The sequence below is a fragment of the Anguilla rostrata genome, chromosome 19 (assembly GCF_018555375.3).
Source record: "Anguilla rostrata isolate EN2019 chromosome 19, ASM1855537v3, whole genome shotgun sequence".
Lineage (NCBI taxonomy): Eukaryota > Metazoa > Chordata > Actinopteri > Anguilliformes > Anguillidae > Anguilla > Anguilla rostrata.
The window spans coordinates 5376171-5403965 of record NC_057951.1 but is presented as its reverse complement, the minus strand read 5'-3'; the positions used below and the strand labels follow the sequence as shown (position 1 = coordinate 5403965).

The 27795-nt window shown below is 45.3% G+C and overlaps 3 protein-coding genes across 6 annotated transcripts in view; all 3 read right to left on the bottom strand.

Moving 5' to 3' along the window:
- LOC135245895 (kinesin-like protein KIF21A) overlaps positions 1–3828 on the bottom strand; it is a 36880-nt gene extending 33052 nt beyond the window's left edge. The window contains exon 1 of the mRNA XM_064319257.1: positions 3399–3828. Within this exon, the coding sequence (XP_064175327.1) occupies positions 3399–3448 (50 nt within the window). The 5' untranslated portion in view covers positions 3449–3828. The remainder of the gene's footprint in view (positions 1–3398) is intronic.
- A 1360-nt stretch (positions 3829–5188) lies between these two features.
- On the bottom strand, positions 5189–13289 carry LOC135245897 (ATP-binding cassette sub-family D member 2-like). The gene is made up of 10 exons (XM_064319259.1): positions 11707–13289; positions 11357–11537; positions 10597–10718; positions 9910–10078; positions 9605–9699; positions 9069–9214; positions 8550–8695; positions 8372–8456; positions 7977–8102; positions 5189–7253 (listed from the first exon to the last, which is right to left on the bottom strand). The coding sequence occupies exons 1-10, from the start codon at positions 12652–12654 to the stop codon at positions 7052–7054; spliced, it is 2220 nt and encodes a 739-aa protein (XP_064175329.1). The 5' UTR covers positions 12655–13289; the 3' UTR covers positions 5189–7051.
- Positions 12959–24369, bottom strand: LOC135245902 (fibrous sheath-interacting protein 2-like). Of its 4 annotated transcripts, none has more exons than XM_064319272.1 (9): positions 20746–24369; positions 17979–18140; positions 17599–17688; positions 16866–17005; positions 16583–16655; positions 15601–15720; positions 15159–15398; positions 14779–15030; positions 12959–14661 (listed from the first exon to the last, which is right to left on the bottom strand). In XM_064319272.1, exons 1-9 carry the CDS (start codon positions 20911–20913, stop codon positions 14620–14622), a joined length of 1287 nt encoding a protein of 428 aa, XP_064175342.1. In that variant the 5' UTR covers positions 20914–24369; the 3' UTR covers positions 12959–14619. The 4 variants fall into 4 exon arrangements, with proteins under 4 accessions (XP_064175342.1, XP_064175345.1, XP_064175346.1 ...); XM_064319275.1 differs by having other exon boundaries at positions 20841–24369; XM_064319276.1 differs by having other exon boundaries at positions 20941–24369.
- Between the last annotated feature and the right edge of the window lie 3426 nt (positions 24370–27795).

Genomic DNA, 27795 nt, shown 5'->3' with positions numbered 1-27795 from the left:
GCTCTTTTTGTGAAGACCAATGCCTGGTTCAGAGGACTGCAAAAACCTAGCTAGAGCACCTGACGGACTGGGAAATAAGGGCTTATGCTTGAGACAAACAATGTGATCTCATACTACAAATATGAAACCAACAGTCAGAGAGACTGAGGTTAGTCTGACACTCCGACACATTTCCCACTGATCTCGCTCTCCCACTCTCACTCCCTCCTCTCTCTGACACTCACTTTCACTCTCTCTCTCCCTTTCTCTCTCTCTTTCTCTCTCTCTCTCTCACACACACACAAAAGCAAAGCTATGCTGCCAGTTTAAAGGACATCAAAACTACTGTTCCTTGGAGGACAATCAAGGTCAACCAAACAGAGAGTTCTCTGTACTGAAACCCAGCCCGAGCCTCTCGGATGACACCGAGGCCAGGAGAACCACCCATCCCACCTCATCCACACACAAAAAAAAGCATACGGTACATACATACATACAGAGAGAGAGAGAGAGAGAGAGACAGACAGACAGAGAGAGAGAGAAAGAGACCCCTGATTTCTCATAGTCTGAAATGGTGGCCTGACACACAAACCCTGGGCACACAGTGATCCAGGCCGAAGCCTGACCTCCGAGGCATTCAGAGGTTGGATCGGCAGAGCGTGACAACGCAGCGCAGGAAAGGCAAGGACTTCGTACTCGACCTTCGCCAAACGTTTCTTTTAGAAGACAATGAAGAAGGGCACACGTATGCACACATAGCGTACACACACACATACACACACACACAGACACATAAAATTAATTAGAAAACAAACTGGCTGTATTGAAATACTCCATTTTCCTTAGCAACGCGGACCAAGATACAGACAGAGAAATATAAACAGATTCCGTTGTCGGCGTTTTATTTCCTTTAATCCTTCGATGTCTGCTCTGCAGTGAGAGATATGGATGAGTGCATAACATCAGCTCTGGAAGAACCTGACTGAATGAATCGTTTCTCATAATTCATAAATCAGTCAGACAGGATCAGCCGAGCCAGTCTGTGCTGATATCTCAGTCTAAACTCTCTCCCTGAGGCCCAGGTACTGGATTTCACACCTCCGCTTTTCTTAAATTACTACCGGAAAGACAGGACAGCCTTTTTCTTTTCCGATTTATTTTTATTTGTTCTTTTTGTGTAATATTTAAAAACTGTGCACTGATTCTAATTTCTTTGCTTTAAGATTTGTTTTAGAATTCCCAATTCCAATAAAACACTCTTCACTACTCCCATTAAATAATAATAATAATAATAATAATAATCTTCATTATTACCTTTCTTACAAGGAAACTAGCTGATCAGTGTGCTTCACAGTGGAATATTAAAAGACAATGTGTTTTTTTTTTTGGTTTTTTTTAAAAAATAAGGGCAAAATATTCCAAATCAAATAAGGGCCCAAAAATCATAAACAGAAATCAGTCACCTATCTGGCATGGTCCCGCAGCTGGCTGGCAGGTAAGAGCTCTCATTAGGACGCGCATATTGAACAGAGAAGTGACTCATCGGGCAGTTCATGCAGCAGACACGACTGACACGTCAGTTTTTGAATGGGGAAAAGAATAATATGAGAATAACTCGGATCAGTTTGCCGCAATCATGTTAATGTTCTCTAAATAAATGCTCGTGTCGTTACTAAAGCGCCGTGCTTCAGTCAGCATCGTGCTGTGTCACGGCTGAAGCACTGCGCTTAAGTCAGCCTGTGCTGTGTTACGAGACTCGTGCTGTGCCACGGCTGAAGCTTTGCGCTTCAGTCAGCCTCGTGCTGTGTCACGGTTGAAGCACTGCCATCATAAAGCAAAGACCAGGCCAGAGCTCGGGGAGGGGGTGCGTTTGACGGGGCTGGTCGTTACGAAACCGCGCAAAGGTCTAGGTACCCAGTGGCACTTCTTTTACAGCGATGTGAAATGTTAACGAGCTGCAACTCAGCGGGTGTGACAGTGAGGTGCCCGAATCTGTATTCTGCTGGTGTGCAAGACCTGGGTCACATTGTCGAGCCATTGACAGGCAACCCATGCTAACTGAAATGTCAGCGCTTGAGCCAAAAAGCTCGTGTGATCAAACCACACACAGCAGTACAGCACATAAATATGTCAAACAAATGCATTAACTAACTATAAAGGTTGACAGCCTGTCAGTGTTACCATGAGAAACCTAGCGGCACCCACAGCTGCAACAGGTAAAACACGAACTACCACAAAACACGGCAGTTTCTAAAGGTCACACTTAAATTACGGAAAGAAATGATCGTGAAAAATGAAAGAATATCTTTGCGATAAAGACGGTGATCAGGAATTAAAGCAGTGAGCAGACTACACAAATCCGCCCAAATTCAGGACAGTCACAGCCAGAGGACAGACAGGCGAACGGAAAGACCTGCTAATCCCCTTTCCCTGCTCAAATCACCTCTGTGAAAAGGAGCCGCTCATCACTCCACCTACACCTGTCTGCTCAGGTCTCCAACACAAACATTTCCTGAATAACCAAAGGAGGTACTTAACATAGGCAGCTTATATAATATGAACAACTATTATTATTATTATTATTATTGATAATGATAATAATAACAACAATAACAATAACATACAGAACATTTTGACAATGTAACAGCTGTTCCTGTCAAAACACAAAAGTTTCAGTTGCTTGTCGTTTCATTTTTGCCTTGGTAGTGCTTTTGGACAAATTTCTAACTCAAGCGAGACAAAAAAATATTGCTTAGACAATGCAGACGCGAGATACAATGGGATGATGTAAATATTTGTTCGTTGGGCGTTCCGTAACATGTGGACAAAGAGGTCCGTTTACAGTTCAATTACCTTGCTCTCTTCATACTAATGACTACTGAAATGTATATTTCAGCGCTCGGCAAGAAACAAATGCATAATATTGTGGTCCCCCAATACTTCATCCGTTTATAAACGAAGATGATATCGCCGTTGTAGCGACGCTACACCGCTGACATCATGCTTTGTTGCAATTTTTCATGTGTCACCGGTGAGGACACCTGACGCATATACAGCCCGTCGATATTATCTGTCTGTGCCCAGTACGTATCTCTTGGACCACATCAGTACAGGCCGAAATGCAAGCATATGACCACTCTGTGGAACAAGCATAATCCCCTAACAATAAAAGCGCTACACGCTGCAGAAAAGGCGGTGCTGCTGTGAGACCTCAGTGGGAAAAGGACATCGCAAATTTAACACAATGCTTCAAATGTAATCTAAGGACGCAGGATGCAACAGTATCTTGGCCTCAATTATTTAGCAGGCTACTTAATACCTGTCCTTAGTCTCCAGCGAAATAACAGGCTCTTTGAAACAAGAGTGGTCATGCTGGACTTCGCTCTGCAAAACGAAAAAAAAAATCGTAGATTCCTTACCTCAGAGCCACTCGGACCGAGCTTTCATCTTGTCCAGTAGACATGGTCATATTCTTTCAGCGTTCACAAGCAACTGCACGAATGACCAAAATTAATCAGGGTATTATTGTTATTTCTTGTATCGGTGAGCCGCCGGGAGCGTCTCTGTCCACCCCGCTCTAGACGTCAGCGAAAGCACGAGCGCACCTCCCCTTCTCAACCATGTTTTCCAACACAAGGTCTGTCAATATCCACAGCGGTGAATTCCGTCAGCTGTTTGTCTTTTCCTCCCGTAGCAGCCGCCTAGTAAGCATTTTGCTGCGTCCTTAATTCTGAGACACGGCTGTTGTTGCCCGAAGCCCGCTTCCGTGCCGTCTCCTACAGGCTTGTCGGCCGCGTGTGTGCGATTGTCAGACTCGCGCATTCGTGCGCCCCACTTGAGCCGCTGTGACTCAGCAAGCCACGCCTTCCGAACTGTGCCGCTCCGTCGGGTTGCGAGTTTGCACCTGAATACACGGTCATACGTTTGCAACATCATTTGAATACTCATATACCATGCTGGTCATCGCTTTGTAACGTATTTGTGTTAGTGGTAAAAAGGCTCAATGCCCTACTGAATAGAGTTTTCTTTTCTAGTAAACATGAACAAAAATATACAACTCTAACTGAAATTATTTTGTATTTAAACCTCCTTGCATTTTAAAACGAGTTCATTGCAATGAATGCTTTCCATGGAGCAACAGACGATTGACAACAGTTTTCTATTAGGCAGACTAATGTTTTGCACATTTTCAGTTCAGCCTCACATTGCATTCACCTGTAAACACGTGGGTGGGCCACGTGGACACGAAACCTGCAGTGACATTAGACAGTATTTACTATACACACTGATACAGTACACACCAGAGGGGGGGGGGGGGGAGGTTTGTGCGTTACACACCACATTCGATTACACACAACAAGCAAGGGCTCATATCCGTTTCTTAACACTGAGATAAAGTCTGTTACAGGTGACAGAACGATATCCTGGGTCTCCTCCTACGGCTTTCGAAGTCATGTCACTAGGCGACAAAGGAGGGATAGTCAAGTTATTTATCTGGTATGACTTTAACAAAGTGACAATGAATGAGAATTAAGAGGAGGGTACAACTGTGTTTCATTATGTGACCTTGTGTGACCTTGCATTATGTGTCTAGGACAGTGGTCTCCAACCCTGGTCCTGGAGAGCTACAGGGTCTGCTGGTTTTCATCGTGACTCTGCACTTCATGAATCAATTAGAGCAGTTGATTACACAGTTAACTCAACTCACCTGGTGTCTTGGGTCTCAATTGGGTGCTGATTTTAAGGTGAAAGCAAAAACCAGCAGACCCTGTAGCTCTCCAGGACCAGGGTTGGAGACCACTGGTCTAGGATGTCTTTGGAACAGTACATCTCCAAATAGCTGCCAGGAAACCATGACGTATGTGCACGCATTTAGTGAATATACAGGTGTACTCAATGAAACAAAGGCCACGATAAAAGAGAGAATTAAAAAAAAAACATTTGGCACCCCCTTGTGGTGTGCTCAGATAATCCAGCCCAGACCCTGTTCAATCAAAATTGTGGACTGGATTCGACGCTTCCCAAAAGTTTACAAGCTTTCCCTTTAAAAAGTATGTGTACCTGCGTGTGTATGTGTATGGAGCAGTGTTATGTGAAGTACCACCTCCTCACCCAGACCAGCAAAAACGTTTTTTTACAAGTATCTTTTATTCACTAAAAAATACATGTTACACATTTATGTCCCCGCAAAGTTCAGTCCAAGACATCGTTTGAGGTAACATTTTTTTTTGTTAATGAAGTTGCAGCATTGTTAATCCATTCCCAGGTTCTTACAATGATATTCAACATTAACCACCACAAATAAGGCAAAGAGCCTTTCCCCGTCTCTCTCTTCAGCAGTCCAACGTACCGCGTAACCCATTGACTCACACCTTCAAAGCCCACGGCCTACTACATACGGGAAGCTAAAGTGAGTGGATAAGCGAACTCTTATTCATTAAAATGCAGCCTAGCGTGTTCAAATAGGGAAACGAAAGTGAAGTCTTCTAGCACGAGCGAACACGGCGTTCCCATTGAAGAGTGTGCAACCTGGCCGTTGAGGATGTAGGGTAACATAACTCTTGTGGTCCTCCCCGGCCCTTCCCAGGATGCACCGGTAGATCCCTACCCACAGTTCAGGAACCCCAGTCATAGTAGGTGGACCAAAGGGGGGGGGGGGATCTGTTGCAGGGCTCCACTGTGGGACCCCTAAGCAAGGCACCAATCCTCTAAAATGTATAACACCAGCAGGGGTTCCCAAACTCGGCACAGGTGACCCCCCGTGTATACTGGTTTCTATTCCAACCCAAATCGGAAGTTCTGAACTGAAATGAGCTCTTAAATGTTCTCAATTAAATACTTTCAGTGTCTACTGAAGGTCACATTGTCTTACAAATATCTATGGTATCGTATCTATTTCAACTGTATTAGCTTTCTAATTCCCTCTGGAAAACACACTGTTCCAGCACTTCCACGATTGGCTGAGTGGATCAGTATCACAGGAAGTGGAAGGTCGGACAACAGACAAGAACTGTGGTCTGCGCATCTACCCGCTAAATTAAACAGTCACATTAGCAGTATGTTGCAACAAGAAAAGCTGACGGAACATTCCCTGTACATGAGGCCTCTGTCTGGAACTCAGTCAGAAGTCAAATCTGCATCAGAGCTCTAGTCTGACTCACAGGATATAGACTGTGTGTATAAGCCTGCCATTGGCCGACTATTTCAGTCGGAATTCTCCTCCCCTTCCGCTACCTGCGCGTTACCGTTTTTGCCATAGACACATATGCGTCTATGGTTCTTGCAAGGGCACCGTCGCTGCAACCGCCGCCCAAGACGATTGTGATTGGTTCAAAGAAATGCAAACAAACCAGAGCGTTTTGCATACATGTCTATGGTTTTTCCCCCTATACCGGAATGACAATGGGTTGAGCCAGACCTTTTTCCATTGCTGGCACAGTGCTGCAACGAAGTGTGGAGATAAGTCTCGCATAGCCAGACCTATCAGAACTCTAACTGCAGTCAACCGTAGCGAGGAGCATCAGACAAGCAACATTCTAAGGGCATCTGTAATTCGGGATTAACAGTCTTTGACTCAAAGGCACAAACCAGACCGAGACAGAACCAGTTCCTCTGTCTCCCATTTTAAAAATCTGAATTGTTTTTTTAGCAGTATTTGCATAAACCTCAGAGTAGACAAAGACTAAAAATAAGTACATAAAACATAAACTGGAACTTGATATAATAATTATAATATATAAAAATATATTTGACCATTTAAAAGAGCAGACGTTTGTATTCATTCACTCTTATGGGGTAAACAAAGCTGCTAAAAACATTTGGCTATTGCACCACTTTTTATGGTCAAATATGTGGTAACTATGCATTGCTGTAATAATTGTGATTATGTCACCATGATATTATGTAATTGCATAACAAAGGGCATCCAGCTGCTGGCAATGGAAAGCTCAGCTCTGAACTAACGACTATGCAGATTATATTAACGTTTGACATTGGATATTAAAAATAGATGTTGCTCTCCCTCCCTCTCCTTCTCTCTCTCTCTCACTCATTCTCCCTCTTTCTCTCTCTCTCACTCTCCCGTCTTCAGGACAGAGTCCTCTCCCAGGATCCCGCACAGCTCGTTCAGCCTCTGCTGCATCTCGGGAATTCCCGCCAGCTGGGTCTCCAGGCGCTGCTTCTCCTCGGTCAGCGAGAGGCGCGTGGCGGTGTCCAGCGGCTCGAACCGCCAGCCGCCCTCGCCGTCGAACTGCAGGACGTGCGTGTGGTGTTTCCTGCAGGCCAGAGAGAGAGAGAGAGAGAGAGAGAGAGAGAGAGAGAGAGAGAGAGAGAGAGAGAGAGAGAGAGAGCCAGAGAGTGAGACAGAGCCAGAGAGAGAGAGAGAGAGACAGAGAGAGAGACAGAGAGCCAGAGAGAGAGAGAGACAGCCAGAGAGAGACAGACAGAGAGAGCCAGAGAGAGAGACAGAGAGAGAGAGAGCAAGCGAGAGAGAGAGAGAGAGAGAGAGAGCGAGAGAGAGAGAGAGAGAGAGAGCGAGAGTTAGCGTTAGCCTCACAGGTTCTGATAGAGAAGCTTCAGCATTGGCCGCGCTACATCACCTGTGCAGACAGGGGGCGCCCTGGAGTAATTTCAGAGTGTTGACAGAATGACAGGGATCACTCAAGTACAGGGCTTGCCAAACCTGTTCCTGGAGATCTACATCCTGTATGTTTTGACACACCTGATTCTAATTAGCAGCTCAAGGAGAGGTGCCCTTTGTTGGGGTTGGAGTGCTTTGGTTGGTAAGTGCAGACATTCAGACCTACTCAAACTCATTCAGGCCTCCTTACTGGCTGAGAATAAAAGTCTTGCCAATCAATTTATCTGCATTTTGATGAGCTGAGGTCACACTAGGAGTTTAGGGCACAACATCCATTTTGGGACTTTTATTTTCAGAAGATGGTGATCATTAAAAAGGGCTCAAGGTGCCATAGTGAGAATCTGCACTCAAGGCTCACCAGAGAGATGGCCGATGGGTGATGGACAGCAGGGAAATCCCAGCATCCTTTGCAGCCTGGAAGATCTTCCCCTCCACGTCGATGCTGACGGCACTCGTGCACTCATCCAGGAGGGCGTACTTTGGCCTGAAGGGAGAGAAGGTTTTAGCAGGAAATTCACCTGCTGGAGCGGGCAACGGGGGCGGACAGTCAGACAGACAGACAGACAGACAAATGGACAGGTGATTTTATTGGGTACAGCACAGGTGAAACAGACAGACGGATGAGTTTTTCTCTGGTATAATCCAGGTGTGACAGACAGTCAGACAGACAGGCAAGCAGACGGTGAGATTTTGCCTGGTATAACGTGACAGACAGACAGACAGAGACAGACAGACAGTGTGGTTCTCTCGTACTTCTGATAAAACATCCGGGCCATTCCCATCCTCTGCTTCTCCCCTCCAGACAGAACGTCCTTCCAGTCCGTCTCCGCGTCCCAACCTGCAGACAAACCACACAGCGCTACTGACAACAACCGCCTCAACCTGCCACCCCTCACGACCGCAGCAGACACAACCACCCAGCCAGACGTACCCCCTTCGCGCGTGACGATGTGGTTGAGGTTGACCAGGTCCAGGATGGCGTCCAGATCCCGGTCGTCGTAGCCCCTCTGGCGCATGTCCTCCACGCTGTCCGGGTAGATCACCTGGTCCCGCAGCGTGCCCACCGACATGTAGGGCCTGGGGAGGGTGAGCCACACGGACAAAACTCCATTTCCCACAATGCATCATTAATGCATAGTCAGGAACGACTTTTGGGAGCTTCCTGTTATGCGTGTTATGTCCACAAGGGAGAGCAAGACAGCCAGGACAAAAGCAAAAGAAAGTATATAAATTTTTGTCAATGCTAAGTTTGGCAAAAATTGACTATACCACTGATCGCTGTGTGTGTGCGTGTGTGCGTGTGTGGGTGCATGCGCTGTGTGCATGCGTGTGTTTATGTGTATGGATGTGGTGTCTGTGTGTGTATATGCACTGTGTGTGTGTGTGTGTGTGTGTGTGTGTGTGTGTATGCACTGTGTGTGTGTGTGTGTGTGTGTGTGAGTGCCGGTACCTCTGTGGAATATAGAACATGCAGTGCGGAGGGGGCTTGTACAGCAGGCCGCTGTACACAGGCCACAGCCCACTCAGCACCCGGAACAGAGAGCTCTTCCCACAGCCATTGGGCCCTGTGATCAGCAGGTGCATCCCCTCCTCCACCTGTACACAGTTACACACAATTACACACAATTACACACAGATACGCCCACATACCCACACACATACAGTTATACACACAGTTATGTACACACACACACAGTCACACACTGTTACACACACTTACACGCAGTCACACACATATACTAACAGTCAAAACTGATTTTTCCCCGTTTGACAAACAGCTAGGTTGGCGAGAGTTAATTTTTTCCCCCTGTCCTTGATAAGCCCTGTGATAAGACACGGGGTGACCTGGACTTTATAAAGGGCTGTCTGGTCCAGTGAGATAGCACTGTGGACAGAGAGGGCTCAGTGACACAAATACACCGCTGGCATAAAAAAAAAAATCTTTAAAAAAAGAAAGCGTCAGGCTCGCTGGATGACGTCCCTCACCTTAAAGTCCAAGCTGGATACGATCACGTCCCCAGTAGGGGTGATTATGGGGACGCTTACACACACGATGCCTCTCTCCACGTCGACAACCTTCCCTGCGGGAACAAACGCCACACACACACACCGCTGTAAGTTAGGGATCCCGGACCCCCAGACCGAGGGCCTCGGCGTCCGCAGGTATGAGCGCTGACGCGGACTGCTTTCCCCAGGCCTGCGGATACCGCGGCCCTCCAGGACCGGAGCCAAACCTGCAACCCCCCCCCCCTTTTTATTTATTTTGTATAGTTTTTTTTGAGATAGGCCACCTTTGATCTCCAGAGGGCCCTCCACGTGCCCCGGCGGCCTGGCCACGGCCTCCTCCAGCCCCGCGGGATTCTGGGAATGCATGGAGCGCTTGTACACCCCTCTCCGCACCTCGCTGAACACCAGGAGCATGCTGTGCACCCGGGCCGTGTACCCAGCCAGCTCGGTGACCTGTCACACAGACCCAGGGGTGGGTCAGACAGCCAAACACCCGCCCACGTGACCATGACATGACACAGCACTGCATGATGGGTAACGCAACCATAAAGGACACTTACAAATCAGCGTCTTCCAACGCCACATACTCAGATACAACTAATGATTCAATTAATCTGAAATAATTATAAAAGGCAGTTGGCATGGCTGTGTGACCGGTTTAATTAAAGCGGTGCACGCCTGTTGGTGCATTGTCTGCATACTTTTGCAATGCGTCTGCATACGGAAGCAGAATAACGTCACACGTTGCAGTAACAGAAAACAATACAATTCATTGTATAAAAGGAATCACGAGAACCTACTTGTATGGACTTGACCTCGGTGTCTCAAACTAAGCGAACCAATACATGTGACGTCACCTTTAAGTGAGAGGACTAATAGGTCTACTTGTGGCATCATCTCCAAAATAAGGGATTAACTCGTATGACATCACCTATAAGTGAGAGGGCTAACACGTGCGGCTGATATGACACCTCTTTGTAGGAGGACATGATCCTCTCGATGGCGTCGGCTCCGGAGGCCAGCAGGTTACGCGCCGTTGTAAAAGCCTCCGTCCTCACGCTCACTCGTACCTGCGTTTGGCCATCAGCAAGCTCTGCAAAAACAGGAGAGATCGAGTCTCAGGCAAACCTAGACCTTCGCCGAAATACCGCTGCTTGCGGGGTTGCCATACTTAGAGACTGAGGAGGACACCAGATCTTATCGCGTGGTTTTCCAGCTTTTCAGTTTTCAGCATCGTTGAAAATTCACTGGAATCCCCAAGAGGATGTTACATTCTACTTCAGACGAGTTCGTTCATGCCAGGTTATAGCCTACTTATCAAGCACAGGCCTACTGAATCAAACTTCATTTCTTGAACACCGCAACGAACAAAATGCGCAAATTGTTACCCTCAATAACTTCCTCTTTATCTGAAGGTTGTGATATTAGCTCGTGGCTGAAAGTGAGAAAGGAACATTCAGTTTTTAACTTCCTCCAAGATAACTGCTATTTTTGTCCGGAAATAAGACATATTAACAGACTGAGAAAATGCAATTAGCTGCGATAACAAATTGGAGGTGGATTGGAAGTGAGGTAAACTCATGAAACTTTTGCCATCCAGTTAGTGACACCTCAATACCTAATATTTTTCATACTGTATTGTTTTAAAAAACACAGATGCATTGCCATAGGGGCAGCTTCAGTTCAATGCTCACTACATCATAATAATAAAATCTCCAGATGCCACCGTACCATTGTCAGCAAAGCCGGCCCCGGTAATGATTGGCACCGCAACCATGACGAGTCCGCACGCGCTCCACATATATTTCATGAGGAACTGTTCCAGCATTATGTACCACAGGCGCTTGGAGAGTATGAGGTTTGTCTGTTGCGCGAGCGCCTTGTAGCACTTCTGCAGCTGCCGCATCTCCACCTGGAGATGAAGGCATCCGATAAGACCGCGTTAGAGCTGACATAAACCCACATCATTGTCAGACAGAACACTTCAACATTTTGAAGACTTGCGTTATTACATTACATGCTACTAGACTAGTATTGTGGACACATTTAGCCACTGGGCTAGATTATTCCGTCTCTCTTACCGTGTGTCCCCTGTAAAACGCAATCTCCTCTGCGTTCGCAATGATTCGGGAATGCACGTAACGGAGATAGCCTTTCCTGTGAGCTTCCTCTGCCACCAGTTTTCCAAATTTCGGGGAGGAAGCGCGCAGGACCTTGGCGGTGATGAGCACCGCCAGTCCCGCCATCAGTGTGGGTCCAACGGCGTCGGCTCCCCGTGACCTCGCTGTCTGTATCAGTGTATAAGTAGTCAGAATAACGTCCAGAATGGGTTTGGTGAGGTTCGAGTACAAATGCGCCACTGACTGCGAAAACATCATGATGTCCTCGGTGAGGGACTGGTCCGGGTTCGTCAGCCTACCGTCCATATTGCTGACCTTATAGTAGGTCTGGTCAGCAAAATAGGTTCCGTATGCGTGGTCCACCAGGCGTGTACGAAAGGCTAAGGCGAGCTTGCACTCCAGGTAACGGATTACGCTGTTAACGAAAGTGGCCGGGATGGCTATCAAGAGCCACTTCATTAGTTTCACGACGAAGTCCCGGGGTTGCTTCTCCACGATGGTTTTGACTATTTGACCGTCCAACCCAGCTACATAAATAGACAGGAACGTCCGTGACATCAAAGCAACCGAGTGCATGCATAGCAATCCCAGCTCCTTCGTTATTAGCCTTGGAAAGAGTATTTTTAGGAGTCCCAGTATCTGCTTGAAAAATTCTGCATTTACTGCAGGTGACGTCTTCCTGTGGGGGACCTCGCCGGCTGCCTCCGATGCCAAAATTAATCCGGCTTCCTCGTCAGTTTTTGGAGCCGAGTTCCTATTAGGATCTCCCCGTTTGTTTTTGGCATGTTTGCAGATTATGGGGTACAGCGTTTTTACCCCATACGCAGCGGCCACAAGAAGCGCTGCCCGTCTCACCGCAGCGGACCGATTCCACTTCACTTCACGCGCTGCGTTTAACATACTCGACATTTTTTCCAACACGAAGTTAGCTAGTCGTAGCTTGCCTCCTGATTTTAAGTATTCTGCCCATCACGAAGGTAGAAGAACAATGACAGTCGTAGCTATGAGCTCTACGTAAAGTGAAGTGTGAAGGTTACAGCAGACTACACTTCTAGTTCAGTAATAATATCGTGCAGGGAACTCCCCCGGAAGGAGCTAGCGGATTGCGTGAGAGGCAATGCATGCACAGCGCGAGGTTACAATATGTCACATCCTCAATACGGCGGTACACTGTCGGTACTTTCTTGTCCCCCCCCCAGCATAGTTCAGCGCCTGTACTCCGTAAACAAGGGCAATATTATTAGATACAACAGCAATTCACAAATAAACTACAAGTCGTTCGTTTATAAATCTCTACCCACAGGCTATTATCAAACCCTACAGCCTCAGCTACCAAGCTACAGTAAACGCCCGTTTCCTCATATCAAATGGAAATGATTTGATCTGCTTAAATGAAAACGTGCTGATGCAGAATACTTTACCAATCATTTGTCACAACCCGAGCCTAAAAGGCACACGAAAGCAAGCCTGGAACAACAGTGGCAAGACAGATGATCCTTCGACTTATCCGAAAAATTTTTGGGAGGAGCCGGACTCAGCAGGCAGAGCCCAGCATGGGGAAGTCAAATCAGACCTCCGAAGCCTCAGGTCATTTTTTCTCTCCTTTTTGTCCTGCCCCCCTCAAGCCCCGCCCAGAACAAGTTGGCAACTGCCCCCATCGAATCAGTCGCTGGCATCTTCGGAAGCAGGCAGAAAATTCACCTCTTAGATCTTAAGAGTGCTTCCTGGATCCAGCAACCCAGACTCAACTCTACTCTCTGAGAACTATCAAAGATTCAGATTCAGACCTTCACAATACTCCTCTACAACCAGCACCCTTTGTTCAATGTTATTGCTCATTCGTCGTGGACTTGTATGAACATCTCTCTTTCAATACGGTACTTTAAATATGAGACAGCGACAGCAAGCGGAGGTAAATACACAATGACGGAGAATAAGGTGCAATATGTATGTATGTACTGTGGGTACGTGCATGTGAGTAAAGTGCACTGGTATGTGTTTAAATACGTGAGTGGCAAATGCTAGGGTGAGAACCAGAAGATTAATGAAAGAGAAATTAAACAGACCACAGAAGTGTGTGTGAATATGTGCATGTGCGCATGTGTATGTCTGTGTGCGTCTGTGCATGCGTGTGAATGTGTGCGTGTGCGTGTCGGTATGTGTGTGTGTGGGTGTATGTGTGTGTGTGTGCACATGTGAAATCCGTATTGACTAAAGCTTTGACTGCATTACGGTCACTGTTTGTGAATGTTCTTGTGTTCCTCTGACTTTATTGTATTTATTATTTTATGAGAGTGTCTGTTTTATTATTAAATTAATTAATTCAATTTTGACATTTAGGACCTGCATGCTGCATCCAGTCACACAATCCAGGCACACCCCGCAAACAAAGTCTGCACAAGAAGAACGAAATTACCCCCGGAACAGATGGACAAGTGTTTTTTTTTTTTTTAAACTAGAAGCGTTGAAATTTGCTTACGAATCTGACAGAGAAACACTTTTATTAACATTAACAATCTTGAGACAAGCACTGGATTTTGTGATTCTTTCTGAGTAACTCCTGGGTTGTGTTTAGGCTGCGCGGCAAGCTATCTCCTCCAATTGGGCCTCACCTCCTGCTCCTCGTCTGCCGTCCAATCACGGTGCTTTCCGCTTCTACGTTCTCAGACCCCTCCTCAACCCCCCCCCCCCAATTTAAACGCAAACGTCTTTGCGTTGGCTACCCCACGTGTCACAGACCCAGAGACTTCTTACGAATTTTGGCAGAGGGCATCCGTAACCCAATGTAATCTCCCAACTACCCTAATTAATTTGACCTGGCAGATCCCTAGAGTTGTCTTGCTTAGACTCCTTTTGGCTATAGAAGAGCGCCTCCTACTGGTCGCTGCATTTCGACGACTCCAGCGAAGGCAGTTTCTGAAAAAGGGACACGGGCGTACGATTAGATCCGCAACGCTAAGCGCCGGTGTTGGGGTGCGGGACCCGTCAGACCCGTGGATCGGGCAGACAGGAGAACCCCGGGTCGGTTCTGACCTGGAAGGCGTCGGAGGCCCGGACCGCGTACACCCTCCCGGCGCCGGATCTCAGGGCGGGGCGGCCCAGCCGCGGCCTCAGCGGGAGCAGGCCCTGGGGGTCCGAGCCCGGCGACGGCTCGCCCAGCTCCTCGTCCGGGAGGTCGGCGTTGCGCCCGGCGACCGCCGCGCTCTCCCGAGAGGCCTTCGCCTTCCTTTCCGGAAGCGTCCTTTGCCGGTCGTTCGCGCCCGTCCGCTGGATGGTGGGCAGTTTCTGGGGGAAGGGGACGCAGGCGGGCGCGCCCGGTTAGCTCTCCGGCTAGCGATAGCCGCCGCAACGGCACGCGTTAAAAACTCACAAAAACGGGGGGGGGGGGGCGGGATTTCGGGGTTCCCCCAGACCTGAAAGACCTCGGAGGCGGTGACGCCGTACACCCTGGCGGCTCCCGATCGCGGGGCGGCGCCTCTCGCCCGCGGCCGGCTCGGCAGCAGGCACTGGGGCTCCCCGGACGGCAGCTCCCAAAAACTCCCCTCCCGGCCTTCGGCTTTGTGCCTCCTGAGCTCCGCCTCTTTGGACATTTGAATCTTTTCCTGCAGCTTCCTCTGATTGGTGGAGCACTTGCGACTGACCAGAGCTTGTTTCTGAAAGGGGGACGAAAGAGTTTAACATTTACGTCAATTATCACATTCACTCACACAGCTAAAACGACAGACTTATTATGTACCAATTCATTCGGTCGGTGCCGAAAGACTAAAGAATTCTTTTGAATAAATTATCTTAGAGTAGCGACTCCTTTGCGCGGGGAGTTCTGGCTCGCGTTGCGGCCGGTGGGAGTTGCCATACCCTTCGGTCTTTCTGTTCCCGGACCTCCCGCATGTAGATCTCGCGGTTCTGCTCGTGCCTGTACTGCTTCTCGTGCAGCGCGAGCCGCGAGCGGTCCTCGGCCGTCCAGCTCAGCAGGTCCTGGAAGAGAGCGGCGCGCGCGACCCGCCCGTTAGCCCCGAAACGCGACAAGAGGGGTTTCCGAAAACCGGGAACCTCATTCGCCTGTGCGCACATTACATTACATTACGTTGCAGGCATTTACAGTAGCAGACGCTCTTATCCAGAGTGACTTACACAACTATTTGCATAGCATTTACATAGTATATATATCCAGCTGTATAATTGTATACAAAGCAATGTGGGTTGGGCACCTTGCCTAAGGGCGCAACGGTGGTGTCCTAGGGGGGAACTGAGCCTGTGACCTTTTGGGTTACAAGGCCTACTCCGTACCTATTATACTCCACTGCCAACCTGCCACCACCCACATCTTTCAGGACCACAGTTATTATCTCACACTTGCACATAATGCCACCCCCTCCCCCCTCCCCCCTCCCCCCTCCCCTCCCCTCCATAGTTGATTCAGTGATTTAATGTGAAGGACTTTGAACTTTAGTAACGGGGGGGACCTTTGGCACAACTTTATTGCTGAGGTGAAGGGAAAAACAGAATCAGTAACCAAGGTAAAAAAAAAAAAAAAATTCCAGCTGCAGTGTGTTAAATGAGGAAACAATGAATGAATGAATGACTTCATTCTGAGACAAACAAAAACAATAAATTCAGTGTTATGGGTTTCCCAGAGGACCTCTTGTTGGTAATTTTTTTTTGTCTTTTGAACTTACCTACCATTCATAAGCTTTTTGTAATAAAAAAAAAATGTAACCCTCTGATGTAGGCATAATGTCGAAACGCGTCTGGTTTATAGGTCCAATAAAACCTGCGTCGCTTTCTTCTTAACGCCAAGTGCGGCTGCAAGTCTTATCTCAATGACCGGGCTCCTCACCAGTTCTGTGTATAGAGCCTCCTCGATTCGTCGGTTCTCGTCCTCCACCTCCGTTTGTGCCTTCTGTTTTCTCCTTTGCATAAAAGAAGAAAAGGTTTCACGGCGATACGTGTATTGCCACATTCCATTTTAGAACAATCTCACGTGCCGGGGAAGGCAAAACCGGTGTCGAGAGAGGGGGAGGGGGAGCGGGATATTAAGGGTAATATTTCATACGTCACTGTGGTGGCACGTTATAGCAAAATGGCGGCAAACGCACTTTTCCCCCGGTTTCCCCCCTTACTTGGCTGCCTCGGTTTGGAGGAGCTTCCTCATGTTCTCGGAGTCTTCCTCCAGGATGGACTCCATCACTTCCTCCAGCCTCACGTCCCTGGGAACGCGACCTTTCTTCTGGAGTCTCATCACCTTCTCCATCTTCGCCGACTGTAACCGAGGCACCCAACGTGAGATACTCAAGACCTGAAGTGCACTTACGTGAGGAGTAAACTTCCCACGGTGGCCAGGACAACATAACTACTGGTCCCTCTTCTGATGTAGATTAAGAGACCCACCTTACTCTACCTGACACTTGTTCAGGTCAATTCAGGTCATGGTATTTTGTGGTTTTGTGGATTTTCATGCATGGGCGTTTATGCATGTTATCTATTATGTATTCAGTATTTGTATTCTGGTCCTTGGCTAGCACTGTTAGCCTGCACCCGAGCTGCATGGGGATGTTGTATAATCACTCGCTGGTCTGGGAACGTTGTTGGCCAGCCCAGGCCCTGGCACTGTCAATACTAAACTTCTTGATGCAGACACGTGCACCGATAAGAAACCAATATAATATGCTGAAGCACATGCCTCGTGCCTTGAGACAGAAACAGCGCTCTTGTGGGTGCGGCAATCTTTTCCCCCCAACTAATGGTGCAAGGTGTCCTTTTTTTCATTTTGAGCATATGTGCCCCCAAAAATGCACGGGCTCATGTTCTCCCGCGCGACCAGAGGCTCTGGATGAGAGCACTGGATGGGCTCACCTGTGTCTGATCATACGTTTTGTTTGCTACCATCTTGAGCCTTCTCAGGTACTCCTCATACGTGTTGTAGTCCTTCAAAGAGCATATCACCTGTGAGCAAATGTATAAGAACTGCGATTATTGGGGCACGTGACACAGAACGCACATTAGAAGTGGACTTGCGATTAAGACTCCGTTAGCCTTTTTTTGGAACTTAGGGCACTGCCCCTTGCATTTTCAGAACTGCGAGTTACCTGGGATAAACACAAAAACGGGTTACACGTGAATATCATATCATAGGTCAGTGTTGGCTACATACGGAGAAAATAAATATTATCACACATATTTTGTGTAGCCCATATCGTATTTATAAACCCACATATCCCTCATGACCGAATCACCTCATTGTCATCTGTGATGAAGTTTCCTTCCTTTAGCATGTTGCGCCTGTCCTGCCGGTGGTAGTAGTGGCGCAGGTGAGGATCGTGCAGGTTGTTGTAAATGGGATCCGGAATGCGCATGCACGGTCCAGTGCGTAGGAATTCTGTGGTCGGCCTGTACAACTGAGGAAATGCAAACCATATCGCTCCAGTTCTGAAAATTGTCGGTTTCTGTTAGGCTGTAAACGTGGAAGTAGGCTCTTACCGTGGTAATTTTGTTAAATCAATTAGCCTAAACACATGAAATAACAAAGCGTGCTAACATTCTCATATAAAATAATGAAGCTGCACAATGTCAAGCTAATCAAAACTTTTGACATTTGTAAACTGCATTGTTTATTTTCGGAATTTAATACCAACTGATGTGAAATGGTTGTGGCCACGATGTACGATTACACGGCGCCCCTGCTCATAATAGCAAACTTATTTTACTCACACCATCCCCGAGCTGTCCCCGAGTTAGGGTCAGCCGGGCCCCGGTCGGCACGGGAAGCTTATCAGTGGAAATTCGTCTCCTCGTTAGTTGAAAAGGCGCGGAAGTACCATCTTGTAGCACTATGGTATTAATCTTAGGGAGTTGCATTTCCATTCCGCATCCCAGACAGCCGACACGGACTGCAATGACAACCTTTGGCGGACGATTTTAAATATCCGCGTCGCCTTGACTGATAGAATGAGATTGTTTACGTCACTGTAGTCAGAGCATTCGTTCTGGTTCAGATTATGACTCATTAACATCACACTACTAAGCCATTATGCGGTCAGTGTTCTAGTCACACACTCATTTATATCTTGGATAATAGCTACGTGTAGGAAATGTACGTCTTTAAAAATAGAAGTATTTTCTTGTCTACCAGAGCATAGTTTCATAGACGTAGGCCAACCCGTACATTGAGATTCATAATTTATAGATTATTTAAATCCTGTGAAAGCTATAACCTATGTGATGGGTAATGCATTATGTTACAGCTACTGTGGCAAGCTCAAGTTGTGTTCTTTAGATCCACCAGTTGATTAACGAAGCTGATACGTAGAGGTTCGGTTACTGATGTGAAATGTAGGCCGTCATTATATTGATGAGCCAAATTCAAAACGCCAGGGAAAAGCTTTCACTACAGTAGGCCTCCATACCATACTCTATTAATCAGTGGTCTCATATACATTAATAACGGAGCGAATAAGAACTTAAATAGTATAGATGTAGCCCATCTAGTGTAATACGTTTGCAAAAAAAGACGTCTTCAACGAATATTTACACTACACATTCTTTTATGAATCGAGTCCCTTTTCTACATCGTACCATTTTATATTACGTAATTTTGCTTATCAGACACCAGAGGGCGCCTTAGATGGATAGTGAAAAGATGGACAGAATAAAAGACTTGCAGACTTAACACACGCCAATGTAGGCTATACTATGCTCACATCTATATATATTTCAGTACTATAATACACATTACATACATCATCGCTAATAATAGTGAAGAAGGCAAATTAAAAGAATCACACGACATAAGAGGAAAACAACCCCGAAACGTTGCTTAGACCAACGAAATAAATTCACCACAGCCGCCACAAGAGGGCGACAATTTCCTAAAAATGACAAAAATAAGATTATGGTTTTCACAACACGTTGCTTTCCTGTTAGCTCCTATATGAGACGGAGTATCTACTGTCCTTTACTCCGTCGATTAATTGTCTCTGGTTTGTCGAGTCCAATAAACCAGTAATTTGCGATGGAATTAGACCCTTACGGTTGCTAAACGCCGAACGACCACTTCATTCTCCATTTCAGTCTGATATTTATGAAAGTAGGTATTTATGCACATCTGGCCTGTCCGGCTATAAAACACAATTTGGCACGTGTAGTTTAACCGCTAAAGATGAACCTATATGAATAAAATCGCCCGAAAAATAACACCTTCAATATTAGTACACTTAGGCCTACTACATTTTAAACAAATACATATCGGTATTTCAGCACTTTAAAAGGTTTGACTTCTTAACACACCAGTAAATCGCCTTTAGGCCGAGACATTTAAATCGTCGCAGGGCGGAGCGTCTGGAAACATTGACTACATGAAGCAATTAGAAAATTCCAGTAAAACACGGACTAAACGGGTTATACTTATACACAACAACCAAACACAATTTTATTTTAAAATAACCTTTATTAATATTTTAGTGTGTCGAAACTGGGATTTTAACAGAAATGCAAAGCCAATACAGAGTGGTGGACCCACACTGCGATCTGGTATTACTCAAATGGACAAAAAACGGACAAAAGACGCGCCAAATATGATTAATTAATGACACAGACTATCTAGCTATACAGTTGCGAGACGGGATTCAGAGTCCCATATACTTGGGGGAGTAAAGACGGCTAATGCTTCTGCAGAACAGACTAGCTTAGTGCTACAGTACATCCACCTTAGAATTTTAGGCAGCCCGGTAAAACTTGCAGGCAGTGTGCACACAGGTTTTTGTATAAAACTAGACAACCCTGGGTAAGAACAAGCCCAAGTCTATTATTGCCTGGAGATTGTGCAACTGTATCATGGAGAAGAGCTTTAACTAAGGGGAAAATGCATATCACAAAGTTTCAGATAATTTTTTTTAGGAGACAATCTCACAAACTCTTTGTTTTCCATCTTACATCACAGAATACAGCCTAAACAAGACCCTGTGGAAGTACAGTTTGCCGGAGTTCCGTTGAACCACACGTTACCTGAGAAGAAACGAGCAGATCTGGGATGTCCACACGAGGCCTGGAAAGCAGGCTCGTATCCATGGAGATCCGTAGCCGGAGGGCCCAGAACTTACCTGACGGTGGAGCTGGGCCGTTTGGGTGGGCTGCTGAAAGCAAGGACGACGCCAGGAGGATAACAAGCTTCATGTTGGCGTGCTGCACTTGCAGACCTACCCAGGTTCTTTCAGCTGAAAAATACCCTTACAATCGCTCAGAGCTGGGCTGCCAAATCCTGCTCCTGGAGATCCACCATTTCAACCCTGATTTGGAACACCTGTAGCTAATTAGCAGCTCAATGAGATCTTCAGCTGTTGAATGAGGTGTGGCTTTGTTAGGGTTGGACTGAAAACCTACAGGACGGTAGACCTCCAGAAGCACGGCAGGCATCTCACTAAAACCGAAGTCTAATAATCTCATTTGCTGTATTTGTTTAGGAGTTCTAACCCAAAACAGTAAGTTTTGAGACCGAGACATTTCGAAATGCTAGGAATCTCACATAAAACTGAATTGTGCCTTCAGGTTTGGCTTCAGAGTGGGGAAACTGAACAGGAATTATGGGTAAAGAAAACTAATCCAGTGTTCCGAACTTCAGTCTCCCCAACGATTCAAATTTGAACACAAATTTTGCACAAAATGTTCAAGGAAAGAAACTTCAGCTCAACTTTGTACAGAAGTGAGGGCATTATGCAACATCAAATCCACTGCCAGACCAGGGCATTCATAAAGCTTCTCCAGAGCAGAAGAGCTGATCTAGGATCAGATTTCCCCTGTCTATATCCTAACCTTATCATATTATGAGCTAATTGGCAAAACAGATTCTAGATCGGTACTCTAGCTCTAGAGATGCTTTCTGTGGTCCCGTGTGTCCCTTCCACACTGAAACAGAATTGGAAGACCACTTTGAAAACTTCAAAGTCCCCTGGATTACCAGAAAGAACACATGTATACAGTCAACAGGAACATTAAAACATGTGCTTCAATGAATATTTTCACTATAAAAAAACTACACAAGGGCCTAATCATCCACAGATGTCAAATACACAGGTGAGTAAATGCCTGGATAAACCACTTCAGGCCAAATTAAAACAGAAATGTCAACAAGAACCCTCTCGAACAGCAAATGGGTCTGGAAACAGGCACTGAGGGGCAAGCAGGGGAAATACTTTCAGAAAAAATTTCTTTGTTCCCAAGTAGCAAAATCTAGTTTATTTAGGATAAAACAGGACAGTGCATCTTTAAAAAAAAACAAAAAAAAAAAAGCATGCCCATCCCGTTCTCCTGTACGTTACAATGGAAGAAGCCCACGAGCCCTATCAAACTTTGTAAACTTTGTTCAAAAACAAAACTGGACAAACTTATTTAAAAAAAAAAAAAAAAAAATTTAGCCACAATAAAACCCTTCAGGAAATATCTAAACAAGCAATTGTTCTTTGACTTTTCGTATTTACAAGCTAAAGAGGACAAAAGTAGAGAAGCTGAATTTGGCTTTTTTTTAACCATTATGTACAGGATTGAGGTCTAGAAGGGCATTTGGTTGAATTAATCCAGTGATCTTGCTAATTAATGCCATTTACAAATTTAACTAAAGGCAGAATGTTGGGAAACAAGTTTTTCTCCAAATTAAAAAAAAAAGTAAATAACTAAAACTGAGACATCAGGAGAAATATCCAATTCTGTGACCTACAAATAAGGGTTTGAGTGGGCAGATTTCTTATTGTAGCGCACCCTACTGGTAGCAAAAGGACACAACTGGTGCCTTTTAAAAAGCGACAACTGTAAAGTGTGTGTCATTGGGCGCAGTGAACAAATCCTGAACAGACACTGGGTGTGACATCACAAGAGTCTCGAATGCAGACACCGGATTGGCTGCATGAGGCTTGGAGCTGTGCCCTCATGCTCCGCCCTCTACCCACACCCACTGCCTTTAAACCCACTATTAAGAAAATGCTCTCTTAACTGCATCTAGTTTTACAGTTCTTATGCTTTGGCTTCTGATCACTTCACACCCCCAAAATTACACTTTCAATGACTGAATACCCCTTAATTCACCACTTACTTGTGAAACTGAATTTGAATAAAAAACAATGGTAAAAATATGGAACGGACATACAACATTGACAAATGGAAGGCATTAAGTCAATACAAAACCAATTTTTGGTATTCACCTTGTAGTTGCCATGATTATACTATGGGGGAAATCCATAGGTGTTTAAAAAAAAAAAAAAATTCAGTTAAAGAACTAAGTTAGCCAGTATCTAATATCTGAAAATAACAACATGGATTCAAAACATTGCTGAGCAGATTAAATTAAGTGGGAAAGACCATTCAAGAACTTCCTCAATGTACTAAGAATTATCATCTCTTCAATTCACTTCAATAGAAAAATTCAAATAATCGACGAAATGTTTCAAAAATACCAAAATTTTACGTTCGGTAAATGCTCGATTGCATTAACACTGAAAATCTTTTAAAAAAAACGGAAACTTCTTAAGACCGTAGCATGTTGTCGTAATAAGGCATCTTATATAAAAACGAGTCACATGTTCTCTTGCATACCGCAAATTACTTTTGCGGAATGGTATGGTCTGTGTCCAAGTACCATAGCTACCCCCCAAATCTGCACATCCCTAAAAAAAACCCCACCACATATAAAGTAGTCAGCAGTCATAAGTCAACCCCCAAAAAACACATTAAAACAGAACGTTATCACATCAAATGTTCACAGCAAATATATACATTTGGGTGTTCAAATGATCGACACGCCAGACTTTCCGGCAAATTCACAGTGTTTTCGCACAGAGGCACACCAGCACGCCTCTTGCCACAGGACAGACAGAAAAAAAGGTAAGGTTTGTAAGATTTGTGAAACAAGTGTTACAACAAATCGCTATAAATGCATGTATTTCCAGAACCAAACTGGTTCCTTTTTTTTTTTTTCTCTCTTCCATTTTTGAGTCACTGCTGTGAAAAGGTTCACAGCAGTGCACAGGCGCCCTGCACACAGACCATAAAAGCCCTCTCTCCCTCAAGTCGGCACTGGCCAAGCTGCCACAGAACGTTCTAGAATCCACTATGAAAAAGAACCTGAGGGACACAGACATTTTAACATAAATGAATGGGACTGAGGAGTTGGAGGAATGCATGGGGAGGGGGGGGGGGAAGTCTACAGCATATGAACAAGCAGCCCCAGTAAACAGTTTATTACAACACTAAATCTATATTTAATAAGTCAAGGGTTTACAGACAATATCCCGAGAAGGGGGAAAACAAACAAACAAAACAAACAAACAAAAAAAAAAACCACTGCAACAGTTAGGAAGAGAGAGTAAAGAAAACAAAAAAACTATAAAAACACAATTTCTAACGACAATTTATACATTATGAGCTGTCAAAAATGTCTGTACGTCTTTGTGCACAAAAGGCTATTTCTTTTATTTTGCCTAGCGGTCACCTTTATTCACACAGGTTGGTTTTTTTTTTTTTTTTGTATCAAATAAAACGTGAGCAACATAAAAAAAAAAAGAAATAAAAAGAGCTTTTTTATTATTATTATTCTTTTTGTTTTTACCGTGAGTGTGGGGTTTTACTTTACACTACAGTCACTGAGCTTTAGGTAGTGAGTGGCTCCCCTTTCCGTGCGTGCGCAGACAGACAGACGGATGGACAGACGGGCGAAGGTGCGGCATCGTTGCGTTGGGTGGGGGGTGGGGTTGGGGGCGGAGCCTGGCGCAACTGGCGATCCTGACGATCCTCCCTCCTGCAGCTGAAAATGTGTCAGAACGAAGGGCGGAGTTTGGTTTGATTGACACATTTGGGTTTCGACTTGACACAGCACTTGACACATCTCTCGGCTAACTACAAACGATAAGGGGGGGGAGGAGAACACCAACATGCAAGCAGGTCTGCACTTGTGAAATAAATTAAAATAGCCATTCGGAAAAAATAAATTAAAAAAAAAAACAAAATAAAACCGCTAACAAAACAACGGTCCCTTTTGTTGAAAGTAATGCAATAAGGACAACGAAGTTACTAATTTTAAAGTCAACTGACACTACAGGAAATGCATGGAGCGGAAACTCACTGGTGAGAGGGGAAACTTCATTTGGCTGCTATTTATACAAAAGGTCAGGTCTGTTCAGAATTAGTCTTCAAGAAAAATTAATACGAGGAACTTCAGATGTATTTTGAGGATCATTTTGAGAATCACTCCTGCGGAGTAATTTTGCATGTGGACAGTGATCTTTGGCCCTAATGTCGGTCACACTACATTATTTCCAATAATTCAAATTGGCCATTCATATAATCCACAATGACAGTCCTCTTAAATTATTTTCTCAAAGGGGAACAAAAAAGTGCCTCTCCCCAGTTCAAACAATGCTAATTATGAAACTGAGTTTAAAAAAAACTAAATAAAAAAATATAACGACTTATTTTAAATGGAAATAAACTAATATTTCCATATGCCATTTTTCTATTGTCAATTAATAATCTAAACTGAGCTAAAAATTGATTACCTAATTAAAGCATTAAGAGACTAAAGCTGCATTTTAAACTTCGTGAAATAACGTTAAATGGCACAATTCGAATAAACATGTAAACAATAGATAGCAAAGATAAGACACGGGCTTTTTATCTGATCTAAATACAAATCTACTCAAGTCAAAACTGAAATATGGCCTAAGTCGAGCTACCAATGCCAAATTGCCAAAATAAGTGTTTAGGTTTGACGACCTTACTTTGGTATAGACGAGAAGAGGAAACCGGGCAGAAAAAACAAATAAAAAAGAAAAATAAAACCGTTTGTTATCCCGATGCTAAAAATCACTGTCCTCAGTCACACTGAGGTCAACCTCCTCCCACATAGGGGTTTATGGGAAGGGAGGGGACTTTGATCAAAAAGGAAGGTCGACAGAAAGACATAGCACCAGGACCGGGAACAGCAGGACTTGTCAAATAATACTACACAGATGAGGGGACACAGTCAATGCATCAACAGCTCAGGGACGCAAGACAAGGAGTCTAGAGAGAGGCATGCACTCCGTACAGACGATACAAGTAAACAGTGTCATCTTTTCTGCACCTTGTAATTCAACAGATTAAAGCAGCAAATGTGATGTCACGGCTCCCGCCTCCCCCCGCCCCGCCCAAAAAATGTCAGGCCTTTAAAGATGCAATTGCACAGAGGCACTCAACACAACAGCTGAAACCACAAATAGGTCATTTCCCCAAACTGATCACCAGGTAAACAGCCCACGTATTACGCACCCCAAAATGCCAAGCAACCGGGATGATAAATTTAAGACGGACACTCAGAGAAATGTCGAAACTGGTTGCTATTCAAAAGCAGCCTGCCATTTCAACAATGTTATGATTTGTTTAAAGCTCATGTACGCGTGAACTTGGAAGCTGGATGGTAAATTGGATGGATTTTAGTGTCCTTTACGTGGTAACAAAGTTGGGCAAATGACCCAGAACTAATGTGCAACATTATTAACCCCTTAAAAGGTATAATATCACAAATTTGTAATTAGAATGTTCTGAACGGAACATTCTAATGCTGATGTCACAATAGCTACTGATAACTGAAAGCAATGGAGTTCTAGAACACTGGCAGAATTTTGAGAAAACATTGCAAAAAAGCCTATTCAAAGGGATAAAACTCTCCACCCTTTTAAATCTCCTTTCTCCCGTGCCAACACAACATAACATCCTGTCCTCACAGTATTGAACGGTGCTGAAGGGTTTATTTGGCAAATACCAGGATGAACAGAAAGGGGAATTTCACCCGAGAATTACAGGCTTTGCTCTTTCCCGTTTGTGGGACCAAAGCCAACACGTACCGAAACGTGCCGATTGTTCTGAGGAAAAGCATGTGCTGCTTGCGGCCAGGATTTAGAAAGCGGAGGCCCAAACCAGTTTGGAAAGAGCTGCGATTGAGGCGGCCTCGCAACAAAATAAGCTAGCATTGTTCTCAGCATTAAACATTTAAAGCATCAAACGGCGGTTGGTGAGTGGCCCGAAATCAGACTGGGTCGTAATTTGGCCTCGCCTTCGTCCGTTTTGTAACGAAACCAGCGAGCGGTTCGCGTCCAGCCTACTCATCCTGAGGTGAAATTCCCCTCTGAACTCCAAAAGGTCGTATTGAAATAAGAACAAACGACACACACATCCAAGCCAATGTGTAGCCACAGAGCGCGGGGTTACTCAAGAGAGAAAATTCAACCTCTCGGAATAAAGCAAGGGTCTCTCGGCATGGAGAACACATCACAGGTGACCTACGGGCGAGGCAGAAAAGCAGCTAGTCATTTCGGCTGAGCGTAAACACCTGGGGGGGGGGGGCCAAACGAAACGTTAAGGTCGCGTTAACGTTCAGACCGACAGGAGTTACACAACAGCTCTTCACAGAGGCTACACCCTAAGGAGACTGGGGCGAAGAAGCACAGACAAGAACACATTCGCTCTGTTCACAAACGTCAATTAAAACACATACACCCGGTTGATTGGTCAGTTAAAACGCATACTCCTCCCTCTTTTCGGGATGACATTCTAGCGTACTCGACACCAGTAGGTGTTCCTAGCTTGAAGTCCAAAACTGGTACAATACCCATATATTTTGTATTCTGAAGGGGCTGACAAACTTTTTAACAATGTTTGTATTTTCGACCATAGGACAGGGTGCATTAGCCCTGGATTTTTCCAGTCACTAGGGGGCACCAGCACACTTGTACAATGGTTTTTAAGGGAAGTGGCCAGAGGGTTGAGTTTGGTATCAAAATTATTACACATCACAAGTGGAATGATGGGAGATGAAGTCCAAAGCTTGGGCAACTGTACACAAAAACCTCCAATAACCTCCAAATCTGGACTTCATCTTCCATTGGCACCTCTACCAGATTTGTGAATAACTGGAACCATTGGACAGGTGTGAGAAGTCCAAATTTGGAAAAGTAGCTATTTCAGATAAATCATGTTACAATCCAATCAAGGAGATTACAAAAACACCCAAGTTAGGCAGCTGCTCCACCAGTT

Bases quoted from the DNA above. Each gene is read 5' to 3' on its own strand.
- LOC135245897 (XM_064319259.1), bottom strand. From the start codon at position 12,654: ATGTCGAGTATGTTAAACGCAGCGCGTGAAGTGAAGTGGAATCGGTCC. The intron at 10,079-10,596 runs GTGTCATATCAG...TCTGTGTGACAG, and splicing joins TCATGTCCTCCTACAAAGAG to GTCACCGAGCTGGCTGGGTA. The intron at 7,254-7,976 runs GTGAGCCTTGAG...TCTGGCCTGCAG, and splicing joins ACCCATCGGCCATCTCTCTG to GAAACACCACACGCACGTCC.
- LOC135245902 (XM_064319272.1), bottom strand. From the start codon at position 20,913: ATGAAGCTTGTTATCCTCCTGGCGTCGTCCTTGCTTTCAGCAGCCCAC. The intron at 17,006-17,598 runs GTGAGCCCATCC...CCTCGGTTACAG, and splicing joins AAACGTATGATCAGACACAG to TCGGCGAAGATGGAGAAGGT. The intron at 15,721-16,582 runs GTGAGGAGCCCG...GCTCTCTTCCAG, and splicing joins AGGCTCTATACACAGAACTG to GACCTGCTGAGCTGGACGGC.